The 23,005-nt window shown below is 37.3% G+C and overlaps 4 protein-coding genes across 8 annotated transcripts; 2 read left to right on the plus strand and 2 right to left on the minus strand.

Annotated features, from left to right (window-relative positions):
- The first annotated feature begins 2,917 nt into the window (after nt 1-2,917).
- Nucleotides 2,918-5,764, plus strand: LOC140797884 (carotenoid cleavage dioxygenase 8 homolog B, chloroplastic). The gene is made up of 6 exons (XM_073151572.1): nt 2,918-3,539; nt 3,764-4,507; nt 4,592-4,785; nt 4,862-5,051; nt 5,134-5,236; nt 5,325-5,764. The coding sequence occupies exons 1-6, from the start codon at nt 3,099-3,101 to the stop codon at nt 5,468-5,470; spliced, it is 1,818 nt and encodes a 605-aa protein (XP_073007673.1). The 5' UTR covers nt 2,918-3,098; the 3' UTR covers nt 5,471-5,764.
- Nucleotides 5,765-6,656: 892 nt separating this feature from the next.
- LOC140797374 (probable transcriptional regulatory protein At2g25830) lies at nt 6,657-10,429 on the plus strand. 2 transcript variants are annotated; one of them, XM_073150752.1, is made up of 8 exons: nt 6,657-6,886; nt 6,963-7,096; nt 7,364-7,425; nt 7,807-7,963; nt 8,033-8,310; nt 8,978-9,098; nt 9,885-9,993; nt 10,178-10,429. In XM_073150752.1, exons 1-7 carry the CDS (start codon nt 6,778-6,780, stop codon nt 9,975-9,977), a joined length of 954 nt encoding a protein of 317 aa, XP_073006853.1. In that variant the 5' UTR covers nt 6,657-6,777; the 3' UTR covers nt 9,978-9,993; nt 10,178-10,429. The 2 variants fall into 2 exon arrangements, with proteins under 2 accessions (XP_073006853.1, XP_073006854.1); XM_073150753.1 differs by lacking the exons at nt 9,885-9,993; nt 10,178-10,429 and adding an exon at nt 9,205-9,553 and having other exon boundaries at nt 6,665-6,886.
- Nucleotides 10,430-10,522: 93 nt separating this feature from the next.
- On the minus strand, nt 10,523-13,620 carry LOC140797373 (uncharacterized). 4 transcript variants are annotated; one of them, XM_073150751.1, is made up of 9 exons: nt 13,327-13,620; nt 13,165-13,231; nt 12,677-12,705; nt 12,378-12,586; nt 11,781-11,899; nt 11,328-11,432; nt 11,159-11,234; nt 10,941-11,094; nt 10,523-10,863 (listed from the first exon to the last, which is right to left on the minus strand). In XM_073150751.1, the coding sequence occupies exons 1-9, from the start codon at nt 13,519-13,521 to the stop codon at nt 10,693-10,695; spliced, it is 1,125 nt and encodes a 374-aa protein (XP_073006852.1). In that variant the 5' UTR covers nt 13,522-13,620; the 3' UTR covers nt 10,523-10,692. The 4 variants fall into 4 exon arrangements, with proteins under 4 accessions (XP_073006852.1, XP_073006851.1, XP_073006850.1 ...); XM_073150750.1 differs by having other exon boundaries at nt 13,297-13,613; XM_073150749.1 differs by having other exon boundaries at nt 11,159-11,432; nt 13,327-13,614.
- Nucleotides 13,621-13,925: 305 nt separating this feature from the next.
- On the minus strand, nt 13,926-22,526 carry LOC140797372 (dolichyl-diphosphooligosaccharide--protein glycosyltransferase subunit STT3A). Its single transcript, XM_073150747.1, has 23 exons — nt 22,326-22,526; nt 22,138-22,200; nt 21,546-21,601; nt 21,385-21,456; nt 21,168-21,273; nt 21,035-21,085; nt 20,732-20,827; nt 20,523-20,582; nt 20,329-20,442; nt 20,106-20,192; nt 19,373-19,476; nt 19,103-19,198; nt 18,326-18,446; nt 17,332-17,412; nt 17,124-17,249; nt 16,764-17,009; nt 16,409-16,552; nt 15,525-15,711; nt 15,343-15,440; nt 14,887-14,966; nt 14,714-14,801; nt 14,427-14,516; nt 13,926-14,332 (listed from the first exon to the last, which is right to left on the minus strand). Exons 1-23 carry the CDS (start codon nt 22,440-22,442, stop codon nt 14,264-14,266), a joined length of 2,352 nt encoding a protein of 783 aa, XP_073006848.1. The 5' UTR covers nt 22,443-22,526; the 3' UTR covers nt 13,926-14,263.
- Nucleotides 22,527-23,005: the final 479 nt, after the last annotated feature.

The following is a 23,005-nucleotide window of genomic DNA, read 5'->3' on the forward strand; positions in this document are numbered from 1 at the left end:
TTACAACAAAAAAAAAAGTTTTATTCCATTATGCCTCAGAGATAATTACATTTAGATTCTCACAACTACTGTCAATTTATATATAAACTTTCTTATTTATTTTTAGTGACATATAATCCCCTCAAAACTCCTAAATGTCTATTTTTAAGTTGTCATTTTGATTATTTTTTTGCTTTAAAAAGTATTATATTACTATCGTGCGATTAATTTTAGATTTTTGTATAATTATTTTGAAGAAGAAAAAAAAAAGCCAAGTTAAAAATAAAATAATTATTTAGGTCTCGGTTCATTCGTGCATAAAATTATTTTTAAGAATAATTTTATGCACACCTTTTAAATATAAATTAGGTACGTCTATAAATTTATTATATTTTATTATTTTGTTATAAAATGTAATGAGTACATTAAATAAATTTAAGTAAGAACTAATGTTTGATTACTAACCGAGAATGAGTATGTTAATTATAATAGAAATTTTACTTAAAAAATATGTATAAATCTATTGCACCTTTTTTATCTGTGGTAAGATTTTTTAATGTATAATTTGTCACATAACTTTTTTATACAAGATTTGACTAAAATATACATAATTAAATGCTTAATTATAAAATATTTTTAAAAAATATTAATTTATAAAAAAATATTTTTTATACATGAACCAAACTTCATCTTAGCGTTTTTCCTCTACTCTAAGTTCTATATTTAATTAGCCATGTTAATTATTACTAGTTTGAGACTTGAGAAAGAAACTCTAAAAAGTGCAATTAATCATTGCCCAATGGAAAGGAGATGCTAACAAAGGCAAAAAGGATCTTTGAACTATAGGAATCTATGAGGTCATTTACAAGGATTAATAGAAGTCCAAGATGCCCTTGTTTACATAAGTATCTCCTTTGTTAAGTATGCCATTAACATCAATCAAGGGGTCCACAAGGAGCACAACCCAACTCATGGTGCCTCTCCATAGCTAAGGCAAGTAGGCCAAGGCCTTAGAATCCAGCTCAGTGCCCCATCACTTCATGGACCCTAAGTGGGTTTTATTGAAACTTACAAACAGACCATCACAAATCTTAAGATGCCCTTGTTCCCATAAGTATCTCTGTTGCTAAATATGCTATCAAAAACAAAGTGATTAATTATTCACAATATCACCATACTTTTCATACTGGTGTAGGAAAAAAGTGACTCTTTTATTAAAAATTAAAAAATAGTCACTTCACTGAAATAAGATATTTTATTAAATTTCATTTTCTAACCACTAAACAGCACTTATGTATACAAGTCATGAGAGAGAGAGAGAGAGAGAGAGAGAGAGAGAGAGAGAGAGAGAGAGAGAGAGAGAGAGAGAGAGAGGTAGGGGGCATATTTTTTCTATATTAAAACATATCTATCCTTGACTACTGTCCATATGCATTGGACATGCACATTTGCAACTCTGGATTCCAACATGGTGATGGGCATGCTATGAAGGAGCATGCAGCACTTGGACAGTAGAGTAGAGATGGCAGCAACATTTGCTTTGTCTGGACCAGAATGGTTATGTCCAAGCCCCCACAGTGCCATGTGGACCATATGCCATGGCCCCCCATGAATGACCCATGCACACTTTTTCTTAGAACCATGGCATCAAGAAGAGCAAGCCCCTAGTCTTACATACTGAGGTATCTGGGCTATTAGTATTCATTAGAATGCTAGTACCAAAGAGGAGGACCTCCAAGAATGGTCTAACTTAGAAGTTGTCTGCCACCCCAATGCAGACCTCTTCATAGTTAGTCGGTATGAGTTTGGTGATGATGCCACTTTGCATGCACTACCCACCACCGGCTAAGTTTTTATAAACAAACTTAGATTTCTAGTGGGTGACTTGACAAGCAATTGTCTGGTGGAATGGAGGCAAACGAGAGAGGAAGTGGGACCCATGCATCGACCTTCTTGAGACAGACAGACACACCACCCACCTGCAGTCTTCTTCCTTTGATGAACAACAACAACACCTGTGGCATGATACACTACTACTACTACTCCTACTACTACTACTACTACTACTACTACTACTACTACTACTACTACTACCTCAATGCTACCTATAATCTCAGTTCCCATTCATTAACTCCAAGATCTCTCTCACGGAACCTAACCCCTCTTAGCTCCTCTTTGAACAGCCCAGTAGAAATTCCAAGAGAAGAACAACAAATGCCAATACAACACTAATCCTAAAAACTAGAAAGTTTATATGGGCATCATCATAATCTTGCTACGTCACTGATCATAACCAACGGTTGTGGAGATATTTGCAGGAAAAAAGAAAAGAAAAGAAAAAAGTAATTATATTAGTAACTATGTTTGCAAATTGCTGGATGAAGAGTTGGGCACTGCATGATATTTTTCTTGCTGGTTGTCCAATGGATGGAATAATAAAACGAATAAACTTTTGGTTTTTGGGGTGTCCACTAGGGAAAAATAATCGTGAGGGAGGAGGGCAGTGATTGGATGCTGGGCTTAAAATATTATAGAGGGGATGGAAATGGAGAGTAGTAATTCGATGTGCAAACACTATCATTGCCATTGCCGAGAAAGAGCCCAGCAAAGAAGACTACTCATTAATACTTTTTCCACCACCTTCGAGCTTTTCCACTTTGGGCGGTAAGGAATCCATGCCAGATTCCTTCTAGATTTTAAATACACCCTCTTAAGGCAAGGCCGTTGATTCCATAACATCCCTTGTAGACCTTCAAAGATTCACCTATCCAATTACCAATCTAACCCCCAAAATTTATTCATCAGAACACTTTAAATTTTGCCAAAACTATTAAAATTAAACGTCTCGAGAATGTTACCGGATACCTTATAGTGTGGCTCCACCTTTGACTTAGATTAACTCTATAAATAAAGAGACATAGCATAGTAGAGTTCATTTATTACTTTGAACTAGTTTTGGAAGAGAGATCTGGCATATTCGGATGGATAATATATATTGCTGGAACTCTTATGCACGGCTCCAATTGCACCACACAAATCAGACGAGGGCATTTCGGTAATTTACTATGCCATACTGCACAGCAAAACTTGGGGGGCCAACCAAAATCGTCCTCTAGCAAATGAGAATTCCAAGGAATGAGATACCTTTTGCTGTCCACTGGACTATATATACATCTATACCCCTCCACACTAATTCCAAACTTCAAACATCAACTCACCTCCTATTATTAATCTGTGATCACTATCCAACTCTCTTCATGGCTACTATTCTATCTTCCTTGGCTCTCCCTCGATGCACTGCTTTTTCGCCGACTAGTTCGGACTCGATTGGGCTTGAACTAACCAAATTAGGTCAAGTGGCTCCTCGGAGTCGACCTAATTTGTTAGAATCGTTCACAGTCGGCGTCGCGACCGAGTCACGGATCGCCGTACCGTGCCGGCCGGTCGAGACCGAACTCGTTGGCAGCAGCGGCGGCGGAAAGCTTGCCGCTTGGACAAGTATTAAACAGGAGAGGTGGGAAGGGGAGTTGGTTGTAAAGGGAAAAATACCACTTTGGCTGGTATGTTTACAAGATCTATTTTCATCATTTTAAATATCCGTTGATAATAATTATAAAAGCGATAATTTCCAAGAGATACATTTCTGTTTATTGTCGCTTTCAGTGCTAACGAAATGGAGATAAATTTTTTGTTGAAGTCGGGTAGAGATTCCTCTATATTTCTTATTAAATTATTGTTATTTTTAAGTTCAATTTGTTGATCATTGTATATAATTTGCATGCAGAATGGAACCTACCTGAGAAATGGGCCCGGCCTCTGGAACATCGACGACTACAACTTCCGCCACCTCTTCGACGGCTACGCCACCCTCGTCCGCCTCTCGTTCCGCCGCGGCCGCGTCGCCGCCAGCCACCGCCAGATCGAGTCTGAGGCCTACAAGGCCGCCATGCGGAACAAGCGCCTCTGCTACCGCGAGTTCTCCGAGGTCCCGAAGCCCGACAGCTTCCTCTCCTTCGTCGGCGACCTAACCGGCCTCTTCTCCGGCGCGTCCCTCACCGACAACGCCAACACCGGCGTCGTCCAGCTCGGCGACGGCCGCGTCCTATGCCTCACCGAGACCACCAAAGGCTCCATCCAGATCGACCCGGACACGTTAGAAACCATCGGAAAGTTCGACTACTCCGACAACCTAGGCGGGCTGATACACTCCGCCCACCCGGTAGTCACCGACTCGGAGTTTCTGACTCTGCTGCCGGATTTGGCACGGCCGGGATACGTCGTCGCCAGGATGGAGCCGGGGAGCAACGAGAGGAAGCTCGTCGGCAGGGTGAGTTGCCGCGGCGGGCCGGCGCCGGGGTGGGTGCATTCCTTTCCGGTGTCTGAGCACTACGTAATAGTTCCTGAGATGCCATTGAGATATTCTGCCCATAATCTACTACGAGCTGAGCCCACGCCACTGTACAAGTTCGAGTGGCATCCAGAGTCCGGGAGTTACATGCATGTTATGTGCAAAGCCAGTGGCAACATCGTAAGCAAACTCCTTTTTTTTAACTCATCAATTACTTTAAAAACTTAAGTTGTTATCACCAGAATTTGAAATAAACTATTTTAGGTGGCGAGTGTGGAGGTACCGCCCTACGTGACGTTCCACTTCATCAATGCATACGAAGAGGAAGACGAGGATGGAAGAGTGACTGCAATTGTGGCAGATTGCTGTGAGCATAATGCCGATACTAGCATTCTGGAGAAGCTTAGGTTGAAGAATTTGAGATCTTCCGTAGGCCAAGATGTGCTACCTGATGCTAGGTAGGTAGATTAAACTTAACTTAATTAACTTAATTGCATGGATTAATTGATTAACTTTGGGTTTTAATTTGGTTAGGGTGGGAAGATTTAGAATACCATTAGATGGGAGTCCGATAGGTGAGTTGGACTCAGCATTAGACCCAGATGAGCATGGAAGAGGGATGGATATGTGCAGTATAAACCCTGCATACTTAGGCAAGAAGTATAGATATGCTTATGCTTGTGGAGCCCAACGCCCTTGCAACTTCCCTAATGCACTCACAAAGGTACTACTACCTTAATTACTTTACTCTCTAAATTAATCTCTTTTTCCCATGCTAATTTTGTGTTAAGTACGATGATTAACAGATCGATTTGGTTGAGAAGAGAGCTAAGAATTGGCACGAAGAAGGCTCCGTGCCATCTGAGCCCTTCTTTGTGGCTAGACCGGGAGCAATTAAGGAGGATGATGGTGAGTAAATATTATTATTAATAATATATATCCTACGTTAAGATGAACATAAAAACTCACAAGAATTTTTTTTTGGATACATTGGTAGGTGTGGTTATCTCAATGGTGAGTGATAAAAATGGAGAAGGCTATGCTTTGGTACTGGATGGGTCAACGTTTGAGGAGATAGCAAGAGCCAAATTCCCATATGGACTTCCTTATGGATTGCATGGTTGCTGGGTTCCCAGAAATTAAAGACTACTCGTGTTCTTGTTTGTATATATATATAATATCTTGTTAATCATAATCTACTTGGCTAATAAGTTGGTATATGCATAAGATGTGTGTGATATATATATATATATATATATATATATATATATATATATATATATATATATATAACCATGGAGTATAAATAGTTTAAGTGTAGGGGAAAGTTGTGAAGCTTTTCTCTAGCAAAAAGATGTTGGCCTTTGGAATATGTTTGTACTGCTCCTAGAATGTACATGATATATTAAAGCAAGATTTGAGTTTGAAATCCAGTAACTATGCAGCATAAGTGACAATGCTCAGTGATCAAGCGATCTTTTTTTGTTTATGCAAAGAACAACACGTTTCCGATTGGAATTAAAAGACAAATAATTGTTCATACAATAGCAAAGAGCATCAATGCTCATTATTATAAATAAGCTCGTTCTCTAGTCAATAAGAATACTAGCTCAAAGATGCCTTTATATATATATATATATATAGATATATATACTCTAATCCCGTTCACATTAATTAACCCCAAAATACATTCAAACATTGATATCACGTCCTTCTCTTTGATACTATCCAAAATCGACCACGGCTTCTCCTTGATTTCTTCTCTTCTCTTCTCTTCATGCCATCCTCTCGATGGTACACACTGTTTAGTATTCTAAGGTTATGATAGGTTACGATGAAGCCGTTGCACGCTGCCTTCGTCGATACAATATTTTTTTATTATATTATTGACGATCGATCGATGAGCTATAATATAAGGTTTGTTCCTAAAGTCAGTCGCCTTATTTTTTTTTCTATTTCTTTTGTTAGACATGCAATGTTTTAATAACATTGACCAAAGTTACTGGCCAACCGACTCTCTAATCTCTTTTGTTAGAAGAGAAAAGAAAAAACCAAAATAGCCCATGTTTGTTTAAAAAGTAGTATAACTTTTACATAACAACTCTAGTAGAGTTAATATTATAAAAAAAATTATTTAATAATTTATTGGTTTAATTTAATTGTTCGACAGTATAATTAATTTGAAGGAACAATTTGACAGCGCGACGGTTTGAAGCTTTTAAATAATTTATCTATCCATTTTTTTTATATTTAGCTGCTCATGCTCACAAATAAAAAAATCCATATTTACTAATGTGATTATAAAGTGGAACTCGTTTTTGGGTTCACCCATTTACTTATTACAGGTTAGTTGTTAAGCCCGTCGCTGCTGGTTTACTCCTCTGCACAGAGGCATTTCTTCGAACATCTCGAGCGCACGTAGTAGATTGGCGATTGCTAAGAGGCCTCTCATGGCTTCCACTTCTAGGGCTTTTGGATCTGTTTTTCACAGAGCCTCACTCTTACATCTCGGCTTCTCCTCGTCCTTCTCCTCACTTAAGAATCCCGCCACGACCCAGAGTATGTTCTCCTCGCACAATCTTTTTCTCGTTCCCTTTAACTCAAGAAAATTTGCCTTATTCTTATACCTCGATAGCTATCGGTTTGTTGGAGAGAAACTTGGCTCGCATACCGTCATCTGAAGTTGGTCGCGCCGAGAGAGCGAGAAGGATTTGCACATCTCGGCCAGTTTGTATGGGAAGACGTTCTTGTAAGATTGCTGGAAGAAAGGCGCGTCCTTTTCAATCTTTGAATTATATTCGTGTCTTGTTCCTTGTCTCCTTTGATCAAATTGAGCACTCGAATTAGAGTTTGCATTGAGTTCAGTTTTCTTATCTAAACGCATGTAAAAGATGCAGTCTTTTGTTTTAACTGTGTGTACTCGTCTCATGTCTAATCCATGTATTGACTTCAAGTTCTGATTGATTAGTAACAATAATGGGGAACATTTTGAATATATTTCTTCAGTTGAATGCACTCATTGTTGCCTTGGTACAGGATGCTCAAAATCTGAAGAAGATGAAACGCAATAGCAAAATTGGAAAAGAAATTGTCTCTGCGTAAGTTCATAAGCTATGTTTTAGTTCATATAGTTGCACTACTTATGACATTTATCTTCAGTTGACATCCTCCCTACCCTTATTTACCCTCAACATCTATTTAGGGAAAAGAAGGGTAGGAGAGATACGCATCAAAGCCCTAGCCCGGAGAGAGAGAGGAAAATTACTTCTGCAACAAATGGAGTTGGGGTTTCCCAGATTCCATTATTTCAAACATAACAGTGATAAACTATATAAATCAAATTAAATTGGATGTGTCTGAGAATTCTTGTGTCAGATTTTGCCCGTGTTGGATTACTCAGAGATCTTGGAATTCTTATTGTCAATTTTTTTTTAATGTTTTACATACAATGCATCACTTGTTTCTTTCATATCGTGTAGCATCAAAAAGGGAGGCCCAAATCCAACATCGAATACTGTCTTAGCAGCTGTACTGGAGAAAGCTAGAGAGCTTGAAGTCCCCAAGGAAATTGTGGAGCGCAATATCAAAAAAGCGTCAGAAAAGGGTCAGGATACTTTTACTGAGAAGTTCTATGAGGTAGGCAATGCAGTATCATAACCTTGCAATCTGACAGTGTTTGAGATTATGCTGCTTATGATTAATCAGGTCTACGGTTTTGGTGGAGTTGGAATGGTTGTTGAAGTCCTTACAGACAAAATAACAAGATCAGTGGCTGCTGTCCGAGGCGTGGTAAAGGACTGTGGGGCAAAGTTGGCTGACCCGGGGTCTATTTTATTCAAATTCAGGCGTGCCCGAGTTGTAAATATAAAGGCTGCTGATGCCGACAAGGATCAGCTGCTTCTTGTTGCTTTAGATGCTGGTGCTGAAGATGTCATTGAACCAACAGTTTATGATGATGACTCAGAAGAAGATGGTCCTGAAAGGTACCTTTCCAGATAAGATGCAGTGAAATAATTTAATTTTAGTCGAACTTTCCTTAGAAAGGTTAGTTTTCTTTAATATGACTTAAAATGAAAAGTCATTTATCTATTAGGAGATTGGAAATTACCAGTAGTGGTGCATTATACTCGAAAAGAAACAAATGAAAAATAAAAATCTAGAGATCTTATTATGGTACTAATTTGACGCTTTGGACTATCTGTGCTGATTTATTACTTAATAGTCAATTTTCAGTGTGGATGCACGCTGATGTTCACTATAACTTGAAATGATCTCATCTTGCCCATCATATTAGTCCATGTTTAAATTTGAAATTGTATAATCCCAAAGATGGCGCTTTCGACTTCTGTGTTATGCAAATAATACAAGATACATCCCATAACCACAAAAACTATCCATACTAGCTATTTGTGTCCACATGACTCAGCATTTCATCTGGATCAAAGTAGGGAAGCAGTTTCAATACCCTTGGCCCGACTTGCACCCACTAACCATGATAAGATTGCTTAGTGCACAACACATCTCGATGTGTTTGACCAAAACTTTTGACTACGTGTTGAATTTAAAAATTTGACAGTTTGGTGTTTATAGCAGAAAAATTATTTTATATGAATGGTAAATATGTTCTTATAGCTGATTCAACTTTTGTAGATATTACAAGATAGTTACATCAGCAGAAAACTACTCTGTCATACTGTCAAAACTACGGGATGAAGGAATAGAATTTGAACCAGATAATGGTTTTGAGCTACTGCCCTTAAATCCCCTTGAGGTATGTTATCATTATTTACATCCTGTGCTTTTTCTGGATTTTGTTTCACTTTCATGCAAATGAATATATGTTCTAAATTCATCCAGTAGTTACTGCCTAATAACAGGGTTGCATATGTACATGGGCGTTGACGTGTTGTAGAGGAAATTGTTTAGAAAGTGGGTATTCAGATTGAATATTTTCTCAATGTAGCTTTCTGAGTGTTATCTTTGGACTATAGAGAGCTTATACAAGCAATGCATGATAAGCTACTCTATACTGCAACAAAATGTCATCTGGGTGATAATCTAATGATAATGACTGGTAAGTGGTGACTTAGCTACTTAGCCGGTTCTCCTCACTCATATGGACCAACATTTTTTTGGCAATTAAGACCATTTTTGGTTGGATGTAATTTCAAAATCAGTCAAGTTATCGGGAAGTGGGAAAAGAACAGTCAGATCCCCATTTTGATATTTTAAGAATTCAGCTTTTCATTGCATAGCTTTCCATGAAAATTCTTGTTGGCAAGTAAATCATCAAATTACTCCCCATGCACCAATAACAGGAACTGCTGATAATCTTGTGGCTGGAAAGTTGCACTGATCTGGACTAACGTTGTTCTGTGTTCATGACTTTGTGTAGTTATCTATGGAAACTACACATCTATGATAACATGACAACGATGAAATATGTGTAATCCTTTGAGCAATTACTTGAAGCTGTTAGAGGCTTGAAAGCTTTCTTCAAGTGCAATCTTGATCAATTTTACATCTTAGAAAACCATGTAACATGTTCTCTAAACAGGTAGATGATGAAGCTGTGGAGTTGAACAAGGAACTCATGTCAAAGTTACTTGAACTTGATGACGTTGATGCAGTTTATTCAGATCAAAAGTGATCTGATGTATCATCTGGTAACCGAATAAACCATCTGATTTATCCTTGACCCCATTCTTTCCTGTATATTTGGCAGCTATGACTTAATGTTCCATTCTATGAAAGGATTCCTACTTGGCTGAGGCAAATACTTTTATTTTCAATCAATTTGCCTTAAAGTACCTTATTTCGAACAACTAATTTATGCCCATTTCTTGTTAGATGCATCATTGAACTGAAGTGACGGCTGAGGACATTTGAGAAGCTGATATATTGAGCACCAAGTTCGTTTCAATTAATAAAAGAGGTCATGACCGCCGTTTGAATTAATCTGCTACCATTATTTGGATGCCATTAAATCTGAAAGATGTAATATTTAACTGACGAATAGAAGTTTTGCGTCATGCTCCCTGTTCTTTATTTCAAACTGATCGGCGATCAGTACGTCATATATCGAATTAATTTCTCTCAGCAGTTATTTGGGCTTCCGGATCCAGTAAACATTTGTGCCTAATCTTGGTCTCACACTGCACAAAGTTCTTAGTAAATATCCTATTTGGTGAGAGATTTTTGAGATTCTAAAAGGTAATCACATAGATCACCATACGTTTTCTTTTACAAAACATCATCATCTGACGTCAATATATCTTTTGAAAGTCTAAATTGACAAAAATTGTGACCACTGCGATAAATTTCATGTATCCTCTGATCTCGAGTAGATGTCCTAAGAAATGATGTCAATAAATTAAGCTACTTTTACTCCCGGATCCAACCACTGAAAACTGAGCTTCTCGAAACAACGTTGAAGAAACTGACCATAGTTCCTCTGCAAGTTTAGTGTTGTAAGAAAGTGAAGAGGACTCGATGGTCCTACCTTGGCCACCAAAGAAGTACTTCCCAGAAGCATCCTGAAGCAAAATTATGATAGATTTTATCCTTTAATGAATTAAACCTCATCAGTAATATAATGGAGAAGAGAACTTACTGGTGGTGCCAAGGCAGCATCAATGATCGGGCGAACACCAATCTCTGGCCATTGTAGAAGGTGCAAGAATCTTAGAACCGTGAAAGCTAGTCGAGAAAGAGTTGGAGGAAGTTCACGCATAATGTCGGTTTTGACAATTCCAGGATCAGCAGGCCTAAAACATGTGAAGTTACTAAGGTTTCACATATTATTGGCATGCATAATTTATAAATACATACATGACAGAGACAGCAGAAGATGTGTTGTTCACATAAAGTTGTCGATGAAGCTCATATGAGAACAGCAGTAAGCAAACTGGTATGGAAAAGAGGAAAACAATAGATAAAAGATAGTTACTTAAAACAAGGAGGTTCGTTTCTACTCTTAATTTCCTAAGAGCATACATACGTTTAGAATATCCGTAAGTACTAGCAAAAGGATATCCTTTCAGTGTTGAAGAGCAGCTCAGATTTTCCTTGCCTAGAGTTTCCACACTGAAGTCCTCACATGATGCTACAGATGAAAAATTGAAGACCGCACCAATTAGTAGGCAAGAAATGTGTAACTTGTAAGCTCTATCGCTCAGATCCCAATTCACATCAGTTGGGGATTCAGAAGATAAAATATTTCTATTTAACATGTTCGGATTTCATTCTTGACTAAACCTAAGGGGATTAGAGAGCTATCAAATATTTTAAAAATGTCAAATATTTAAGTGGTAAATATAAAAATTTAAAAACAAAGTAGTAAGAACCACAGTAAAAGGCAATTAGGTTCCTATGACAAGGTTTTCCATGTAAAGTTTGTACTTTAGATAAACAGGTGTCTTTAGGCAAAGATTTAATTGTTTGGATTAATTACCGAATCGGTGGGTGAAAGACGTCACATTAACAACTCGGGAAGGCACAGGACTGCTCTTGAGTAGTGGTAAGAGAATATTAGTCAGGAAAAAAGCACCAATGTAGTTTGTCTGCATCATCCTGAATACAGAAATGAGAAATCAGTATGGTCACAGAGATAAAACTCAGAACTAATTCTTAAAGAAAAGGAAAAAAGAAAAGTTGGAATAATAATACAGATGACCCTCATATAGTTGATAGATGAACACAAAAGAATAAAGTTCTATAATTCCCTATTTCATAATTATGCGGGGAACATGATTACCCACTTAGATAGAGGCTAACAGTTTATGCTCGGTGGGACAAAAGCATAGGATTTGGTCTATTTGCAATCTGCACTTTTCCAATCTAGATTTGCCAGATTCTTGTTTCAACCTACTCATTAGCACTCATAAGATTTAAGGGAAAAGTGAAGTTCAAAACCAGAATAGGAAACTTTAACAAAATTACCAGATTTCAATATCACTGATCCCCCAATATATACTCCTTGATCATTTGTTGGAAAATATGTGAAAGAAATCATCAAAGAAACACGAGCAAAAGGGAACCAAGGGATTACTGATCAAATCTGTCGGCGGTAATTCTACATGACTTCGCTAAGATACCAGCATTATTTATCAGGAGTTGTATAGAAGGATGCAGGTTCGAATCCGAAAGCCACTGCTTTATGGAACTTCCAAAGTTCATAACTGAATGAATGGATGACAAGTCAACCTCAAAAGCATCTACATGGGCATCTTCTTGTTTCTGTTTGATCTCTTCAATTGTCTGTTTCACATAAAAATGAAAAAAAAAAAAATTGAGACAGCCCACTTGAATCTTCGAAGGGAGATATATAGCTCAAGATTCCAAATGTACCTTATTTAACTTATCGGGACAACGTCCAGCTGGCAGTGAGACATAATGAAAGATCCTTTAATTAGAGACATTGATGTGAGGCAATAACTTAATTAAAAAATTTATAAGAATCAAAATAAGTCTAAACAATGGAGGCATCCTATTCTACAAATTATTAGGACTTGCTATAAAAACCATACTAGCAGTCAGTTTGGTTAAAAAGAAGGTTTAAGTATTGATCACGGTGAATATGAGTACTCTAATTGCTTCAATAGGACTTGCCATGAAAATTCTTTCTTCGATGTCTTTCCCATGTTTACGTTATTAAATTCACCTATCGAATCAACCAGAAGAATACCACATACTAGGTAGAACAATAACATAAGTAGCATTGCTATCACCGCATGCAAAACTAGAAGTGGAACCATCGCAATCCACCACTTTATCTTATATGCACGAAAAATACTCGGTAAAATGCCTGAACGAAATAAATCATACACTATCCTTACCAAGAACTACGTGATAGCCTTCTCGTGCCAGCGCTTTCGCGGCGGCCTTACCCAAACCCGACGTTGCCTGCAAATCCGACAAATTAATGTAAACAACTTGAGAATAACTGTGGAATAAGATAACAGACTTACGCCGGTGATGACGCAGATTGGCCTCTTAACCTTAGAGTCTGGGTCGGTGGATAAATGGCAGCGTGGATAAGAGGGGGATGGCTGGAAGGAGGGGAATAAGGCGGAGAGGGGTTTGGCGAATAGGAGGTGAAAGTGTGAGTATAGGAGGGATAGGGTCCACAAGATGGCCATCCTCCAGAACTCCATGGAGAAGACCATCTTGATTGCCTCCCTATCCACACCCATCGTTATTCGCGATCGCTGGGATAAGGGATCAAGTTATCCCGCTCCTGAGGTGCTATACTGCTGTCGCTATTCCGGACGAGACGTCGCTTGAGAGCTCCCTTCGCGGATCTAATATGATCGATATATCTGAGGTTTATCCGCAAATTTAAAGCCAAGTTTAGTTCTTAAATCAAGCTTTTATCCTAGCTAGATTCTAACTTTAATTTATCCTGGTTCTTAATAATCTTATTATCAAGCAGTAAAGCTTGCGTATGCTCCATTTGGATCTAAAGTCTTTCCGGGTTCCTAAAATTAATTGCTTATCCTCGTTGTCGTGACAACCTGCAAGTGTTGATAAGGATACGCAGTCTGATAGATGGGGGGGTGGAGTTATCTGGTAAGGCTACAGCAAGTAAGCATGCAGATTAAAATTATTCCACTTGGGACAAGTGGCATTCATGTTGCTACAAGTAATATGTAGTGTCTATGGGTGAATTTTCTTTCGTTTGCAGTACAAACTACAAATAAACATTAAAAAGCAATCGGCTGCAATCTCTATGTTACCTCTCTGTAACTCTCAAAAATTTCAAGATAGTGATCTCCCCTTTGTTCGATAAAAGAAAACGGGCGAGATAAATATATCCAGATCTCTACTCTAACATCCAACACATTGTATGGTAATTTGCTAAGACTGCAGGCGATCCGAAGGTTATCAGCACAAACCGAACGCTGAGTTGACTGCAAAACAATCTATGCGCTTGATTTACTGCCATGGGTTCTTCTTCGTACTGCCAACCCTTTTTGAACTGCTCGTGGAACTTGATTTATAATTCTGCAAGGAAGAACATAAATTAAAAAGCAATGTGTTACGGCTGAGAGTTAGAAGAACGAAAATTGTGTCAAGATTCTTGAGTTGCCTAACATACTGATTTAGATTTCTTCAGCTTTCCTCGCATCCTATTCTTTGCAGGTTTCAATTTATATATGCGAACCATCCAGTGATGAGTTGTAAACACCTGCATCAAAGATAAAATTAAACCAGGACAATGAAAGAGAGAATCATTGCAAATAAGTAGACATAAACAAGAGGGTCAATCCAGTCCATAACAATCAACCAGTTCTGTTAAATTTCAATAAATGGGTCGTAGAGAAAGTCTTACACAAAGATTTGGACATGACGCAGTTGTGACCTTTTAAGAAAAAGTGATCTTACCTCCTCAAAATGGGTTAGTTTGAAGTGTTTCTTTCCTATTTCTGTTCTCCTGACTCTGTCGAAGCCTTTGCCATCTGTCTCAACAAACCTAGAGACAAGGGAAAGGAAACATAACGTTATATCATCACTGATATGCTAATTTTGCATGGTATAATTAAAGGAGATTTACAAACCTATAATAAGAAAGCTTGTACATGAGGCAATTCAGCATCGTTGGAGTTGCATGAGCATCGATACGATATTGACCATCCCTCTATGTTGAAGGAGTAACACATCAGAGGAAAATTAGAGCTCCATATACTATAACGGGCAAAATAAAAATAGGGAACATGAAAACCATTCATGTTTGGTTTGCTAGTGTTGGCTCAGTATTAGTTGGCAAACGAAGAGACTACATGACGTGCAACATGAAGTTTAACCAAAATATCATCTATATTATGCTAAGGATGTCAACCCTAACTTTTATACTTGCTAGTTGCTCCAAGCCTCAACCACACACCAGTGTATACATTGCTCATCTTTTGGTATCAAAATTAATATTATCTTTTTGTTTTGGAATTAATTGCTTATAGGATCACCAATTAAAACAAGTAATTGATTTGAATGCAGTAGAAGATTTTGGAACTCACCAGATAATCAGGTTCCTTGATGTGAGGAAAAACACCACCGCCTATGCGGACCATCCACAGGAACTTATTAATATCATCACTAGGATATCCAACGAGCCCTGGAAAGAAAACATGCAACTTTAAGTTGTCTAACCTTATTAATTCAAGCTTTCAAATTATTGTGCAGTCATAAAAGTGCAAACCTCCAAATACAACCAAAACATATTTGACATCCAACGAGTTAAAGATCTCCCATGCAGCCTTCTCTGGGGAAGACATTGCCGTACCCACTGTTGCTATATGGGTGTTATTCCAGGTATTATTGTCCACTATGACAGTTCGGTTAGCCATTGCAGTTGTTTGATAACCATAATCCCACCATGAGGCTACCTGTAGGACATCATCTTCTAAGAGTTGGAAAGTAGCACATTTCAAACAACCGAAATCACAGTACAGAATAACCTCAAGTGTATTTTCCTGTATACATAACTCATGCAAGAAGTAGAGAGATCATCTTCTTTAATGAGCTGATGATCTTCCTTTAGGTCAAGAGCAACAACACCTTCCTTTGGTGAGCCTCTTTTGCTAATAAGCAGTTGAGCTCGTACAAGTACATTGTTTATATGATACGTATGCTAATACAATTCTACCTCAGGAATTCATGAAGTACTTGAGCATCAAGATTCTTAGAAAGAGAGATTTTTTGTTCTTTTTTTTAACCCCCGGGAAGAAAAAGAAATGATAGTCATCATATTTTAGATATAACAACCTTTCATGCCATCTTCTATTCAATTATACATCCTCCATAGGCGTGATGGCATATACTAAATTATTCTAAACTTCTGCATTTTCAAGTAGTAATAAGATCTGCTCGTAGAAATGCTAGCCAACTTATCAGATAGAAAGTCACTCGGGCACTTGTCTATGTTGGCTGATAAAGGATCAAAACACTTGAAGCACCGTTGATTTTTCAGATAACTTGATGTAAGGTATTAAAAATCTGGATTCATGGAGTAGAAAATCTTTTGTATATAAATAAGAAACCTACATAGAAAACCAAATCGTTTAAGGATTGAGACAGTCTTACCTTATCATCTACGTCGGTATTATGCCGTAACCATGCATAAGCTTCACGAAAATCATCAAAAACATGCAACCCGTCAGGTGAATGAGATGTTAGAACAATGGAAGGGGCAGAGTAAGCTTCAGCTGCTGCCCACACACAATGGACCTGCAAAGAGAAAGAACAATGAGCTTTGTCTGTCTCCATATGAATAATAGACCTGCATTAAATGCAACTTGAGATGTGAGATAAGACCCCATAAATTTCCATGCCAGATTCCATCGAACTGTTTCCTCTCCATATTCAAGTCAATTTTCAGACAGCAACTAACCAATGCATGATTTTGTTCCAAAGCATTACTATTAGTAATGTTACATACCACATAAAATCCACCAAGTACGATTAGTAGAAGAATGGCAACTGCAGATGCTTCTAGAGGCAACACTAAAAGCCGCCTTTCTGTTTTAGGCTTAACAAGAACATTTTCCACAATTTCTTTTTCCTTCTTGCGATTCTTCTTTGATGGTTTTTCTTTTGCAGCAGTTTCAGATTTCTCAGTCGTCTTATGATTAGCATGCTTTACTTCAGTTTGAGAGACAGAACTCTCTGTACTAGTATTCCCTGGCTTGAATGTCATAACACAAAATAACTGTTAGAAGCTCAAACATAATCTGTAAAAGAACAAGGATAATTTGGAGATACTAGAAAAAGAAAAAAAAATAACAAGAAAAGCGCATACGCCAGGACTGCTGAACAACTTTGGCAACTGAAATTTGATTGATCGTGTTAAGACATTGAATGCTTCAGAAAGAGCAATCCCAGACAGAATACATGCAGCTGGAGCTAATACAAGCATAAGTCGCACCTGGCATCAACAAAGCAACTATCAAAATGAAGACCTGCTATTAAGTTAGCAATAATCTTTGCTATCATTGTCACTTTCTCACCATTACTCCGGAAAAATATACTGATGTTACTATATACAGGACCACGAATGAGCTAGCATCAGATAATGGTAAGAAACATGCCTGCAGGACAAAAGAAAACATCATACAGGTGATGCGTAATAAACTTGGCAGATTTAGTTTTTTCTCATTAAGTTCCTAATATCAGAAAAGTTCTATCAAATTCAATCACAACATAGAGCTTGATCATTGTGCACAACAAACTATAGATATTAACTATATCCTTCTAGATAAGTAAACATCAAAGACAAGTTCATAATAGAGTGGAAAACATAAAGAGGATAAAAGTTAATTAAAAGAGCATATAAGTAGACAATCTATCGACTTAGAATGCCTTTTATAGCTGCCATTTAACTCGGTTCATGAAAAGGAACATAAGAAACACATACTATATGGAGAGATAATATGCTTGATCCACAGAATTCAACCCCATGGTACTTTAAACACCATCAATGTCAGAGAATCTTCTCGAGGACCTTAAGTCTTCCACTTTAAAAGACAAATTGTAACTTCAACTTCTTGTTGCCAAATGCAATAAAACTACAAAGTATCTAAGCCCAAGTTAGCAAGGACTGAATGATCAACCAACTCAACTGTCACCTGAACCAACTAGGTATGCCTCTAACTTAACAAAGAAGATCATAAAAAGTTGGATCTAACAACTCTTCATAAACCACACTGGATCTTGTGAGCAACATATATCCAGCAAATCAGCTTATAGGGAATTGGCTTTCTAAAAGATCCCAGGAGGGGGGCCTTGAAGGATATCTTTTTGCACCTCAAAATAAAAAATAAAAAAAAGAGCACACACAATGCAGGAGAGATTCCAATCAAATCTAAAATTTTTGGTGAACAATAAAGGAAATCACTATAATGTTACATAATTCACAAAGGTTCAAAAATTAATTTTGATTACCAAAAAGGCCTGACTGTAATTCCCAAATTAAATTTTGTTTACAGATGTACGATTACTTACTACAATACCAGCAGGAACTAAGAAGGCCAACACATTGATGTCCATGAAATAAGAAGGCCAGGTTGGTGGCTGATGTTCACTGACGCTAGCAATGATGGGTATGTACTTGCTTGCATAAGTTCTGTCACACCAACAAAAGAGTTAGGATCAGGATGTTAAGTTGTAGTTATACTATCTGAAAGAAGTACCGTATCAAAAATAATGCTAATTGATGCTTTACAACATGCTTCTATACTTGTATTTCACAGGGGTTTTATTGTAACAGAATATGGCGGGTTCTTTTGCATATCGCCACCTACATTTTATCCTTATTGCAGTTCTTCACATACTTACTTTTTCACCAACATTTGGAAAAGAAAGACTATCTCCAGTTTGTTTTTATAAGGAAAATCGATATTGACAAAAATATCTTCCTGTAGCATTTTGAGAAGGTGGGAAGAAGAGAGAGAAAACGAATTTTAGTAAAAAGAGAAGAAACCCATGGTTCCATGGCTTTGTGCAAATAAACTTTTCTTCACTACCAGCAAGTCTATCAAACTCTGAAGTACATTCTTTTGCATTTTGACACAAATAAATACATCACTATTTGGAAAACTTGCAACAATAATCTGCTCTTCTTCACATAATTACATACATTGTTTGGACCTTTTAATATCAAGATTCAAGAGATCACTACAATGATAAATTCCACTCAAAATGGTATAGCAATGCAAAATGAGATAAAAGGATATTTCTTCCTAAAGTTAGTGCCAATATAATGCTTAGACATGCACTTACGGGTCAAGTAGACTCAAACTGCGGCCACTCCATCCTTTTGTTGGGCTAGAAGCCACCAATGCTATGAGTATAGCTATCACTGCACAACAAACAGCCCTGGAAGAAAATTCTACCAGCACTCAGTTACTGCACAATCTTTAAAAGAACATACTAAATTAGGTGCAACTAATTCATATGTGTAATGATTGCTCTGACTGAAAATAAAACTAACTTTTAGAAACCTAACAATAGGTACATATATCTAGTGCGTCAAGGAAGGCCAAAACTCACATGCCAGCCATCATTACGAGTGTCATAGCCACTTTGAATAACTTCGGAGATAGGATCCCTTTGATATAATACACAATAGCAACCACATGAATGATAATGAAGACCTGCAATTTAACAACACAATATAAAATATACAAAGAGAGGATTATGCATATAAGTTAAGTTATGAGTCCGAGTCAGATCATTCTAAAGCAAGTCTAAACTTTCTAAGCTTGAATCCTTAGTCATATATATAAAATTGTGTTGAAGAATCAACAATAACTTCATGGAATGCACTAGAACTTAAAGCTTCAAATAGATTGTGAAATTTGATAGGTAAATATGGGTATTGAAGACAAAAATATTGTTCATTTATACTTAAATCAATGAAAGAAGTTCTCACATCATGTGAAACTTATTTGGAACATATCAACAATAACATCCATTATTTTTGCTGTAATCATTACCACATAGTAGATATAGATCTTAGAGGAAAAGCATCAATCAAGCATTCCCACCATACAAACTAGTTCTACTAGTGTAATTTGCTATTTTTTACTCTGCATGTTTCATACCATATATCCATTTCATGCAATTATACACCTTAAAGAAAGCTTAAATTTGAATAAGACAAATTTCACAAAGTGAACAACATTACCACATAATTACTGTGACTGAAAAATTTATGAAAGTTGCATACAATGTTAAAAGAAGTAGAAGAAACTTGTATAATGATCTATATATAACAACAAACCAGGAAAGAAGCGAAGTGTTCTGATGTCATCACTGCATTAAAACCAACCACTGGCACCAAGGATGCTAGAAGAGTTCCCAAGACAACCTGCATTAATGTTGGTAATATGACAAGGATGACTTCCCTCAGATATAGATTACTATTGTGAAAGTTTCTACTTTAATCTTATCTTACTTCAAAGTTGGAAATGTGCAGCTTTGCTTTCATTATCTTAAACACTTACAAGAGGGGCATATGCAATGTACAAACGTGAAGAATAGCGGCCAGTTACAATGCACAGCAGAACATGCATCGGGATAAGGTTAATGATGAACGTGTAGCCTCCCCAAGAGCAAACCTAGAAGAGAGAAACATTTACCTATGAATATAGTCATAAAATTGTTTTAAACACATGAAGTGTAACATAGTCATAAGTACCATGTAGAAGTATGAGAGAGCATTTAGAGTAGCATAGAAGAGTGAACCCGTATTTAATGTCTGCAAATTGTTGATACAAATAAGCAGATTAGTTAGCATCTATTAAACAATCTAAGATAAAGGTATGCATAAAATAAAATCTAACTAAAACGTGGAAACATGAAATAACCATCGTAAATCACTCACAACTACAGTTGAGCTAAAGTTACCTTTATGTATAGATAAAACGTAAATATTAGAGCAAATATTGCTACGGCTTCATTGTCATAGCTGCCAGCCACAGATCGTGAGATATAGGAAGGCACCTGCATTAATGAAAACAGAAAATCCACATTAGGTCAACAACAGTAACATATTTTGAAAGAGGCCACTGTAAAATTATAAGATCATAAAGAAAGCTCTAAAATTCATAAAACAATTGAAGAGTAACAAGATAAATGATCATAGATGTTGTAAAGAAAAGTGAAAAGGCAACCAAAAAACTCTAGAATGAAACTAGCTGTATCAATTACCATTGCCAATAGAGCTGCTGCAGTCAAACCAGCTCCAGCACCCTTAACTTCCTGTAAATACACGACAGACTTGTGAATATGATGATTTCTGTACATACTACAAGAGTGAAAAATAGATATCAAAACTATCTACCTTTGTCAGAAGATAAGTTGCCCAAGCTGCATTAGCTGAGAAAATGGGAGCAGTAAATACACACACGGTCTCCACAGACAGAGGAATGTTGAGGGAATTCACAAACCTGCATTCAGACAACTTGACCACATCAGGACATCTTATTGATACATTCCCATTCACTCTAGGATATTGAACTTGGTGCCTAACGCAAAAGTACGGATAGCATGAACATTACCACCAAATGGAACCTGCTGTTAATGTCAATCCAGGATAAACAGTACCACCAATCACACGACCAAGAGGATACCTAGAAACAAGTGAGGCCAGCATTATTTGACAAATAAAACATCCTATTGTTTCATAATAACATGGTTAAGCATTTTTTAGATGCCGTACCAGGTTCGATCATCAAACCAGTTCCAAAACTCATAAATCCCATTCTTTGTAAGAAACTGAAACAGATAAACTGTGAGTCAACGCAGATACAATATACATAAGTTGGGTTCTGAATAGAAGTTATATATGTAAGAATATTGATGAAACTTCTTCTATGACTGCATTGTAAAACTAATGCAACCAGCCAAAAATGAACTTGGTGCCAGAAGTATCTGCACATTGGTGTTATCAATGTACATGGCTGATCGCACAATTGAAGATGTGCAAACAGAAGGCATTATGTTGATATAATGACCCTAAAAATTGAATTATAGAGTCGCATTAGTTGCATTTATAACTGACGACTGAGCAACTAGTATATCTTCCAAAGGCCAGCCCTACTTATAAACAATAAACCAATTCGTTAACATGTATATAAATTTTCACAATACCAATTTTTATCTATTATGTTAAATGAACAATTAAAATTCTATGATCGCATAACTATATAAACAGACAGATATCACGCTCCACCACACTGCAGAAATCATTACAGCCTCCATTTAACAGCTCTTGATCGAAGAAAACGTAAATATGATTAGTGAAACCAAACCTGAGAGACTCTGTAGTTAAAGTACGGATCGAACTCATGGATCACGCTCTCGTACTTGATCACCTGCGAGACAAACCACCCAAGAAGAAACGCCACACCGAATCAGCAACGAAATCGAGATGACAGGTTGCGTTCTCGACTCGATCTAGGTTTCCGACACTCGAGAATCGAATTGATAGAAATCTTACGGAGAAGAGACGGATCGAGAAGGCGAGGACTCCGATCAGGAGAAGGATGAAGACGGCAAGAACGCCTCCAAAGGCGTTCCTCAGAGTTCCGCCTCCCGATCCAATGGATTCCACCATTGCAAGACGAGAGAGAGGGGCCGGAGGCGGAGACGAGGACGAGGACTTCTGGAAGACAGGGGTTTTTGAACGGATCCTGATCCTGATCCTGGACCCGAGCTGTATATTTCACGCACTAAAATGGAACCGATCTCATCAAGATCCGTCACAGTTTACGACGTCATCTGGACCGTCCATCTATTTACCACCCTCGCGCAACAATATGACATAGATAGAGAACTTAAACTAATCGTAACGGTGATTTAAACGGTATTAGTTCCATTTCTTTCTCTCTTTTTTCTTTTCCTTTTTTGAAAGAGAAAAAACTGTATTAGAACCCAGAAAAATTATGAAGAGAAAAGGAAAAAAAAATGCAAACGTGACAATCAAATATTTTACATTATGAAACCTAATTCATTATATGAGCGCTTTGTATATTTTACCACGCCTCACCGGAGTAAAATGATCGAGATCAAATATAGTTGTTGCTTTCCTGGGCCAATTGCACAAAAAATACTTTTTAAGTGTTAGTAATAGTAAAATTAACTCTTAAATATTAAGACTATTTATTTTGTATACTTAAA

This window comes from Typha latifolia, chromosome 11 (genome assembly GCF_019914945.1).
Source record: "Typha latifolia isolate L0001 chromosome 11, TyphaL0001v2, whole genome shotgun sequence".
Taxonomy (NCBI): Eukaryota; Viridiplantae; Streptophyta; class Magnoliopsida; order Poales; family Typhaceae; genus Typha; species Typha latifolia.

Excerpts from the sequence above, each read along its gene's own strand:
- LOC140797884 (XM_073151572.1), top strand. The coding sequence starts at position 3,099 with ATGAGAATTCCAAGGAATGAGATACCTTTTGCTGTCCACTGGACTATA. Across the intron at positions 3,540-3,763 it reads GAAAAATACCACTTTGGCTG|AATGGAACCTACCTGAGAAA; the intron begins GTATGTTTACAA and ends ATTTGCATGCAG. Across the intron at positions 5,237-5,324 it reads AGCAATTAAGGAGGATGATG|GTGTGGTTATCTCAATGGTG; the intron begins GTGAGTAAATAT and ends ATACATTGGTAG.
- LOC140797374 (XM_073150752.1), top strand. The coding sequence starts at position 6,778 with ATGGCTTCCACTTCTAGGGCTTTTGGATCTGTTTTTCACAGAGCCTCA. Across the intron at positions 8,311-8,977 it reads GAAGAAGATGGTCCTGAAAG|ATATTACAAGATAGTTACAT; the intron begins GTACCTTTCCAG and ends CAACTTTTGTAG. Across the intron at positions 9,099-9,884 it reads TGCCCTTAAATCCCCTTGAG|GTAGATGATGAAGCTGTGGA; the intron begins GTATGTTATCAT and ends TTCTCTAAACAG.
- LOC140797373 (XM_073150748.1), bottom strand. The coding sequence starts at position 13,521 with ATGGGTGTGGATAGGGAGGCAATCAAGATGGTCTTCTCCATGGAGTTC. Across the intron at positions 12,587-12,676 it reads GTCCCGATAAGTTAAATAAG|ACAATTGAAGAGATCAAACA; the intron begins GTACATTTGGAA and ends TATGTGAAACAG. Across the intron at positions 10,864-10,940 it reads ATGCTGCCTTGGCACCACCA|GATGCTTCTGGGAAGTACTT; the intron begins GTAAGTTCTCTT and ends ATTTTGCTTCAG.
- LOC140797372 (XM_073150747.1), bottom strand. The coding sequence starts at position 22,442 with ATGGTGGAATCCATTGGATCGGGAGGCGGAACTCTGAGGAACGCCTTT. Across the intron at positions 19,199-19,372 it reads CTCGTAATGATGGCTGGCAT|GGCTGTTTGTTGTGCAGTGA; the intron begins GTGAGTTTTGGC and ends ATTTTCTTCCAG. Across the intron at positions 17,413-18,325 it reads TAGTTCCTGCTGGTATTGTA|GCATGTTTCTTACCATTATC; the intron begins GTAAGTAATCGT and ends TTTGTCCTGCAG.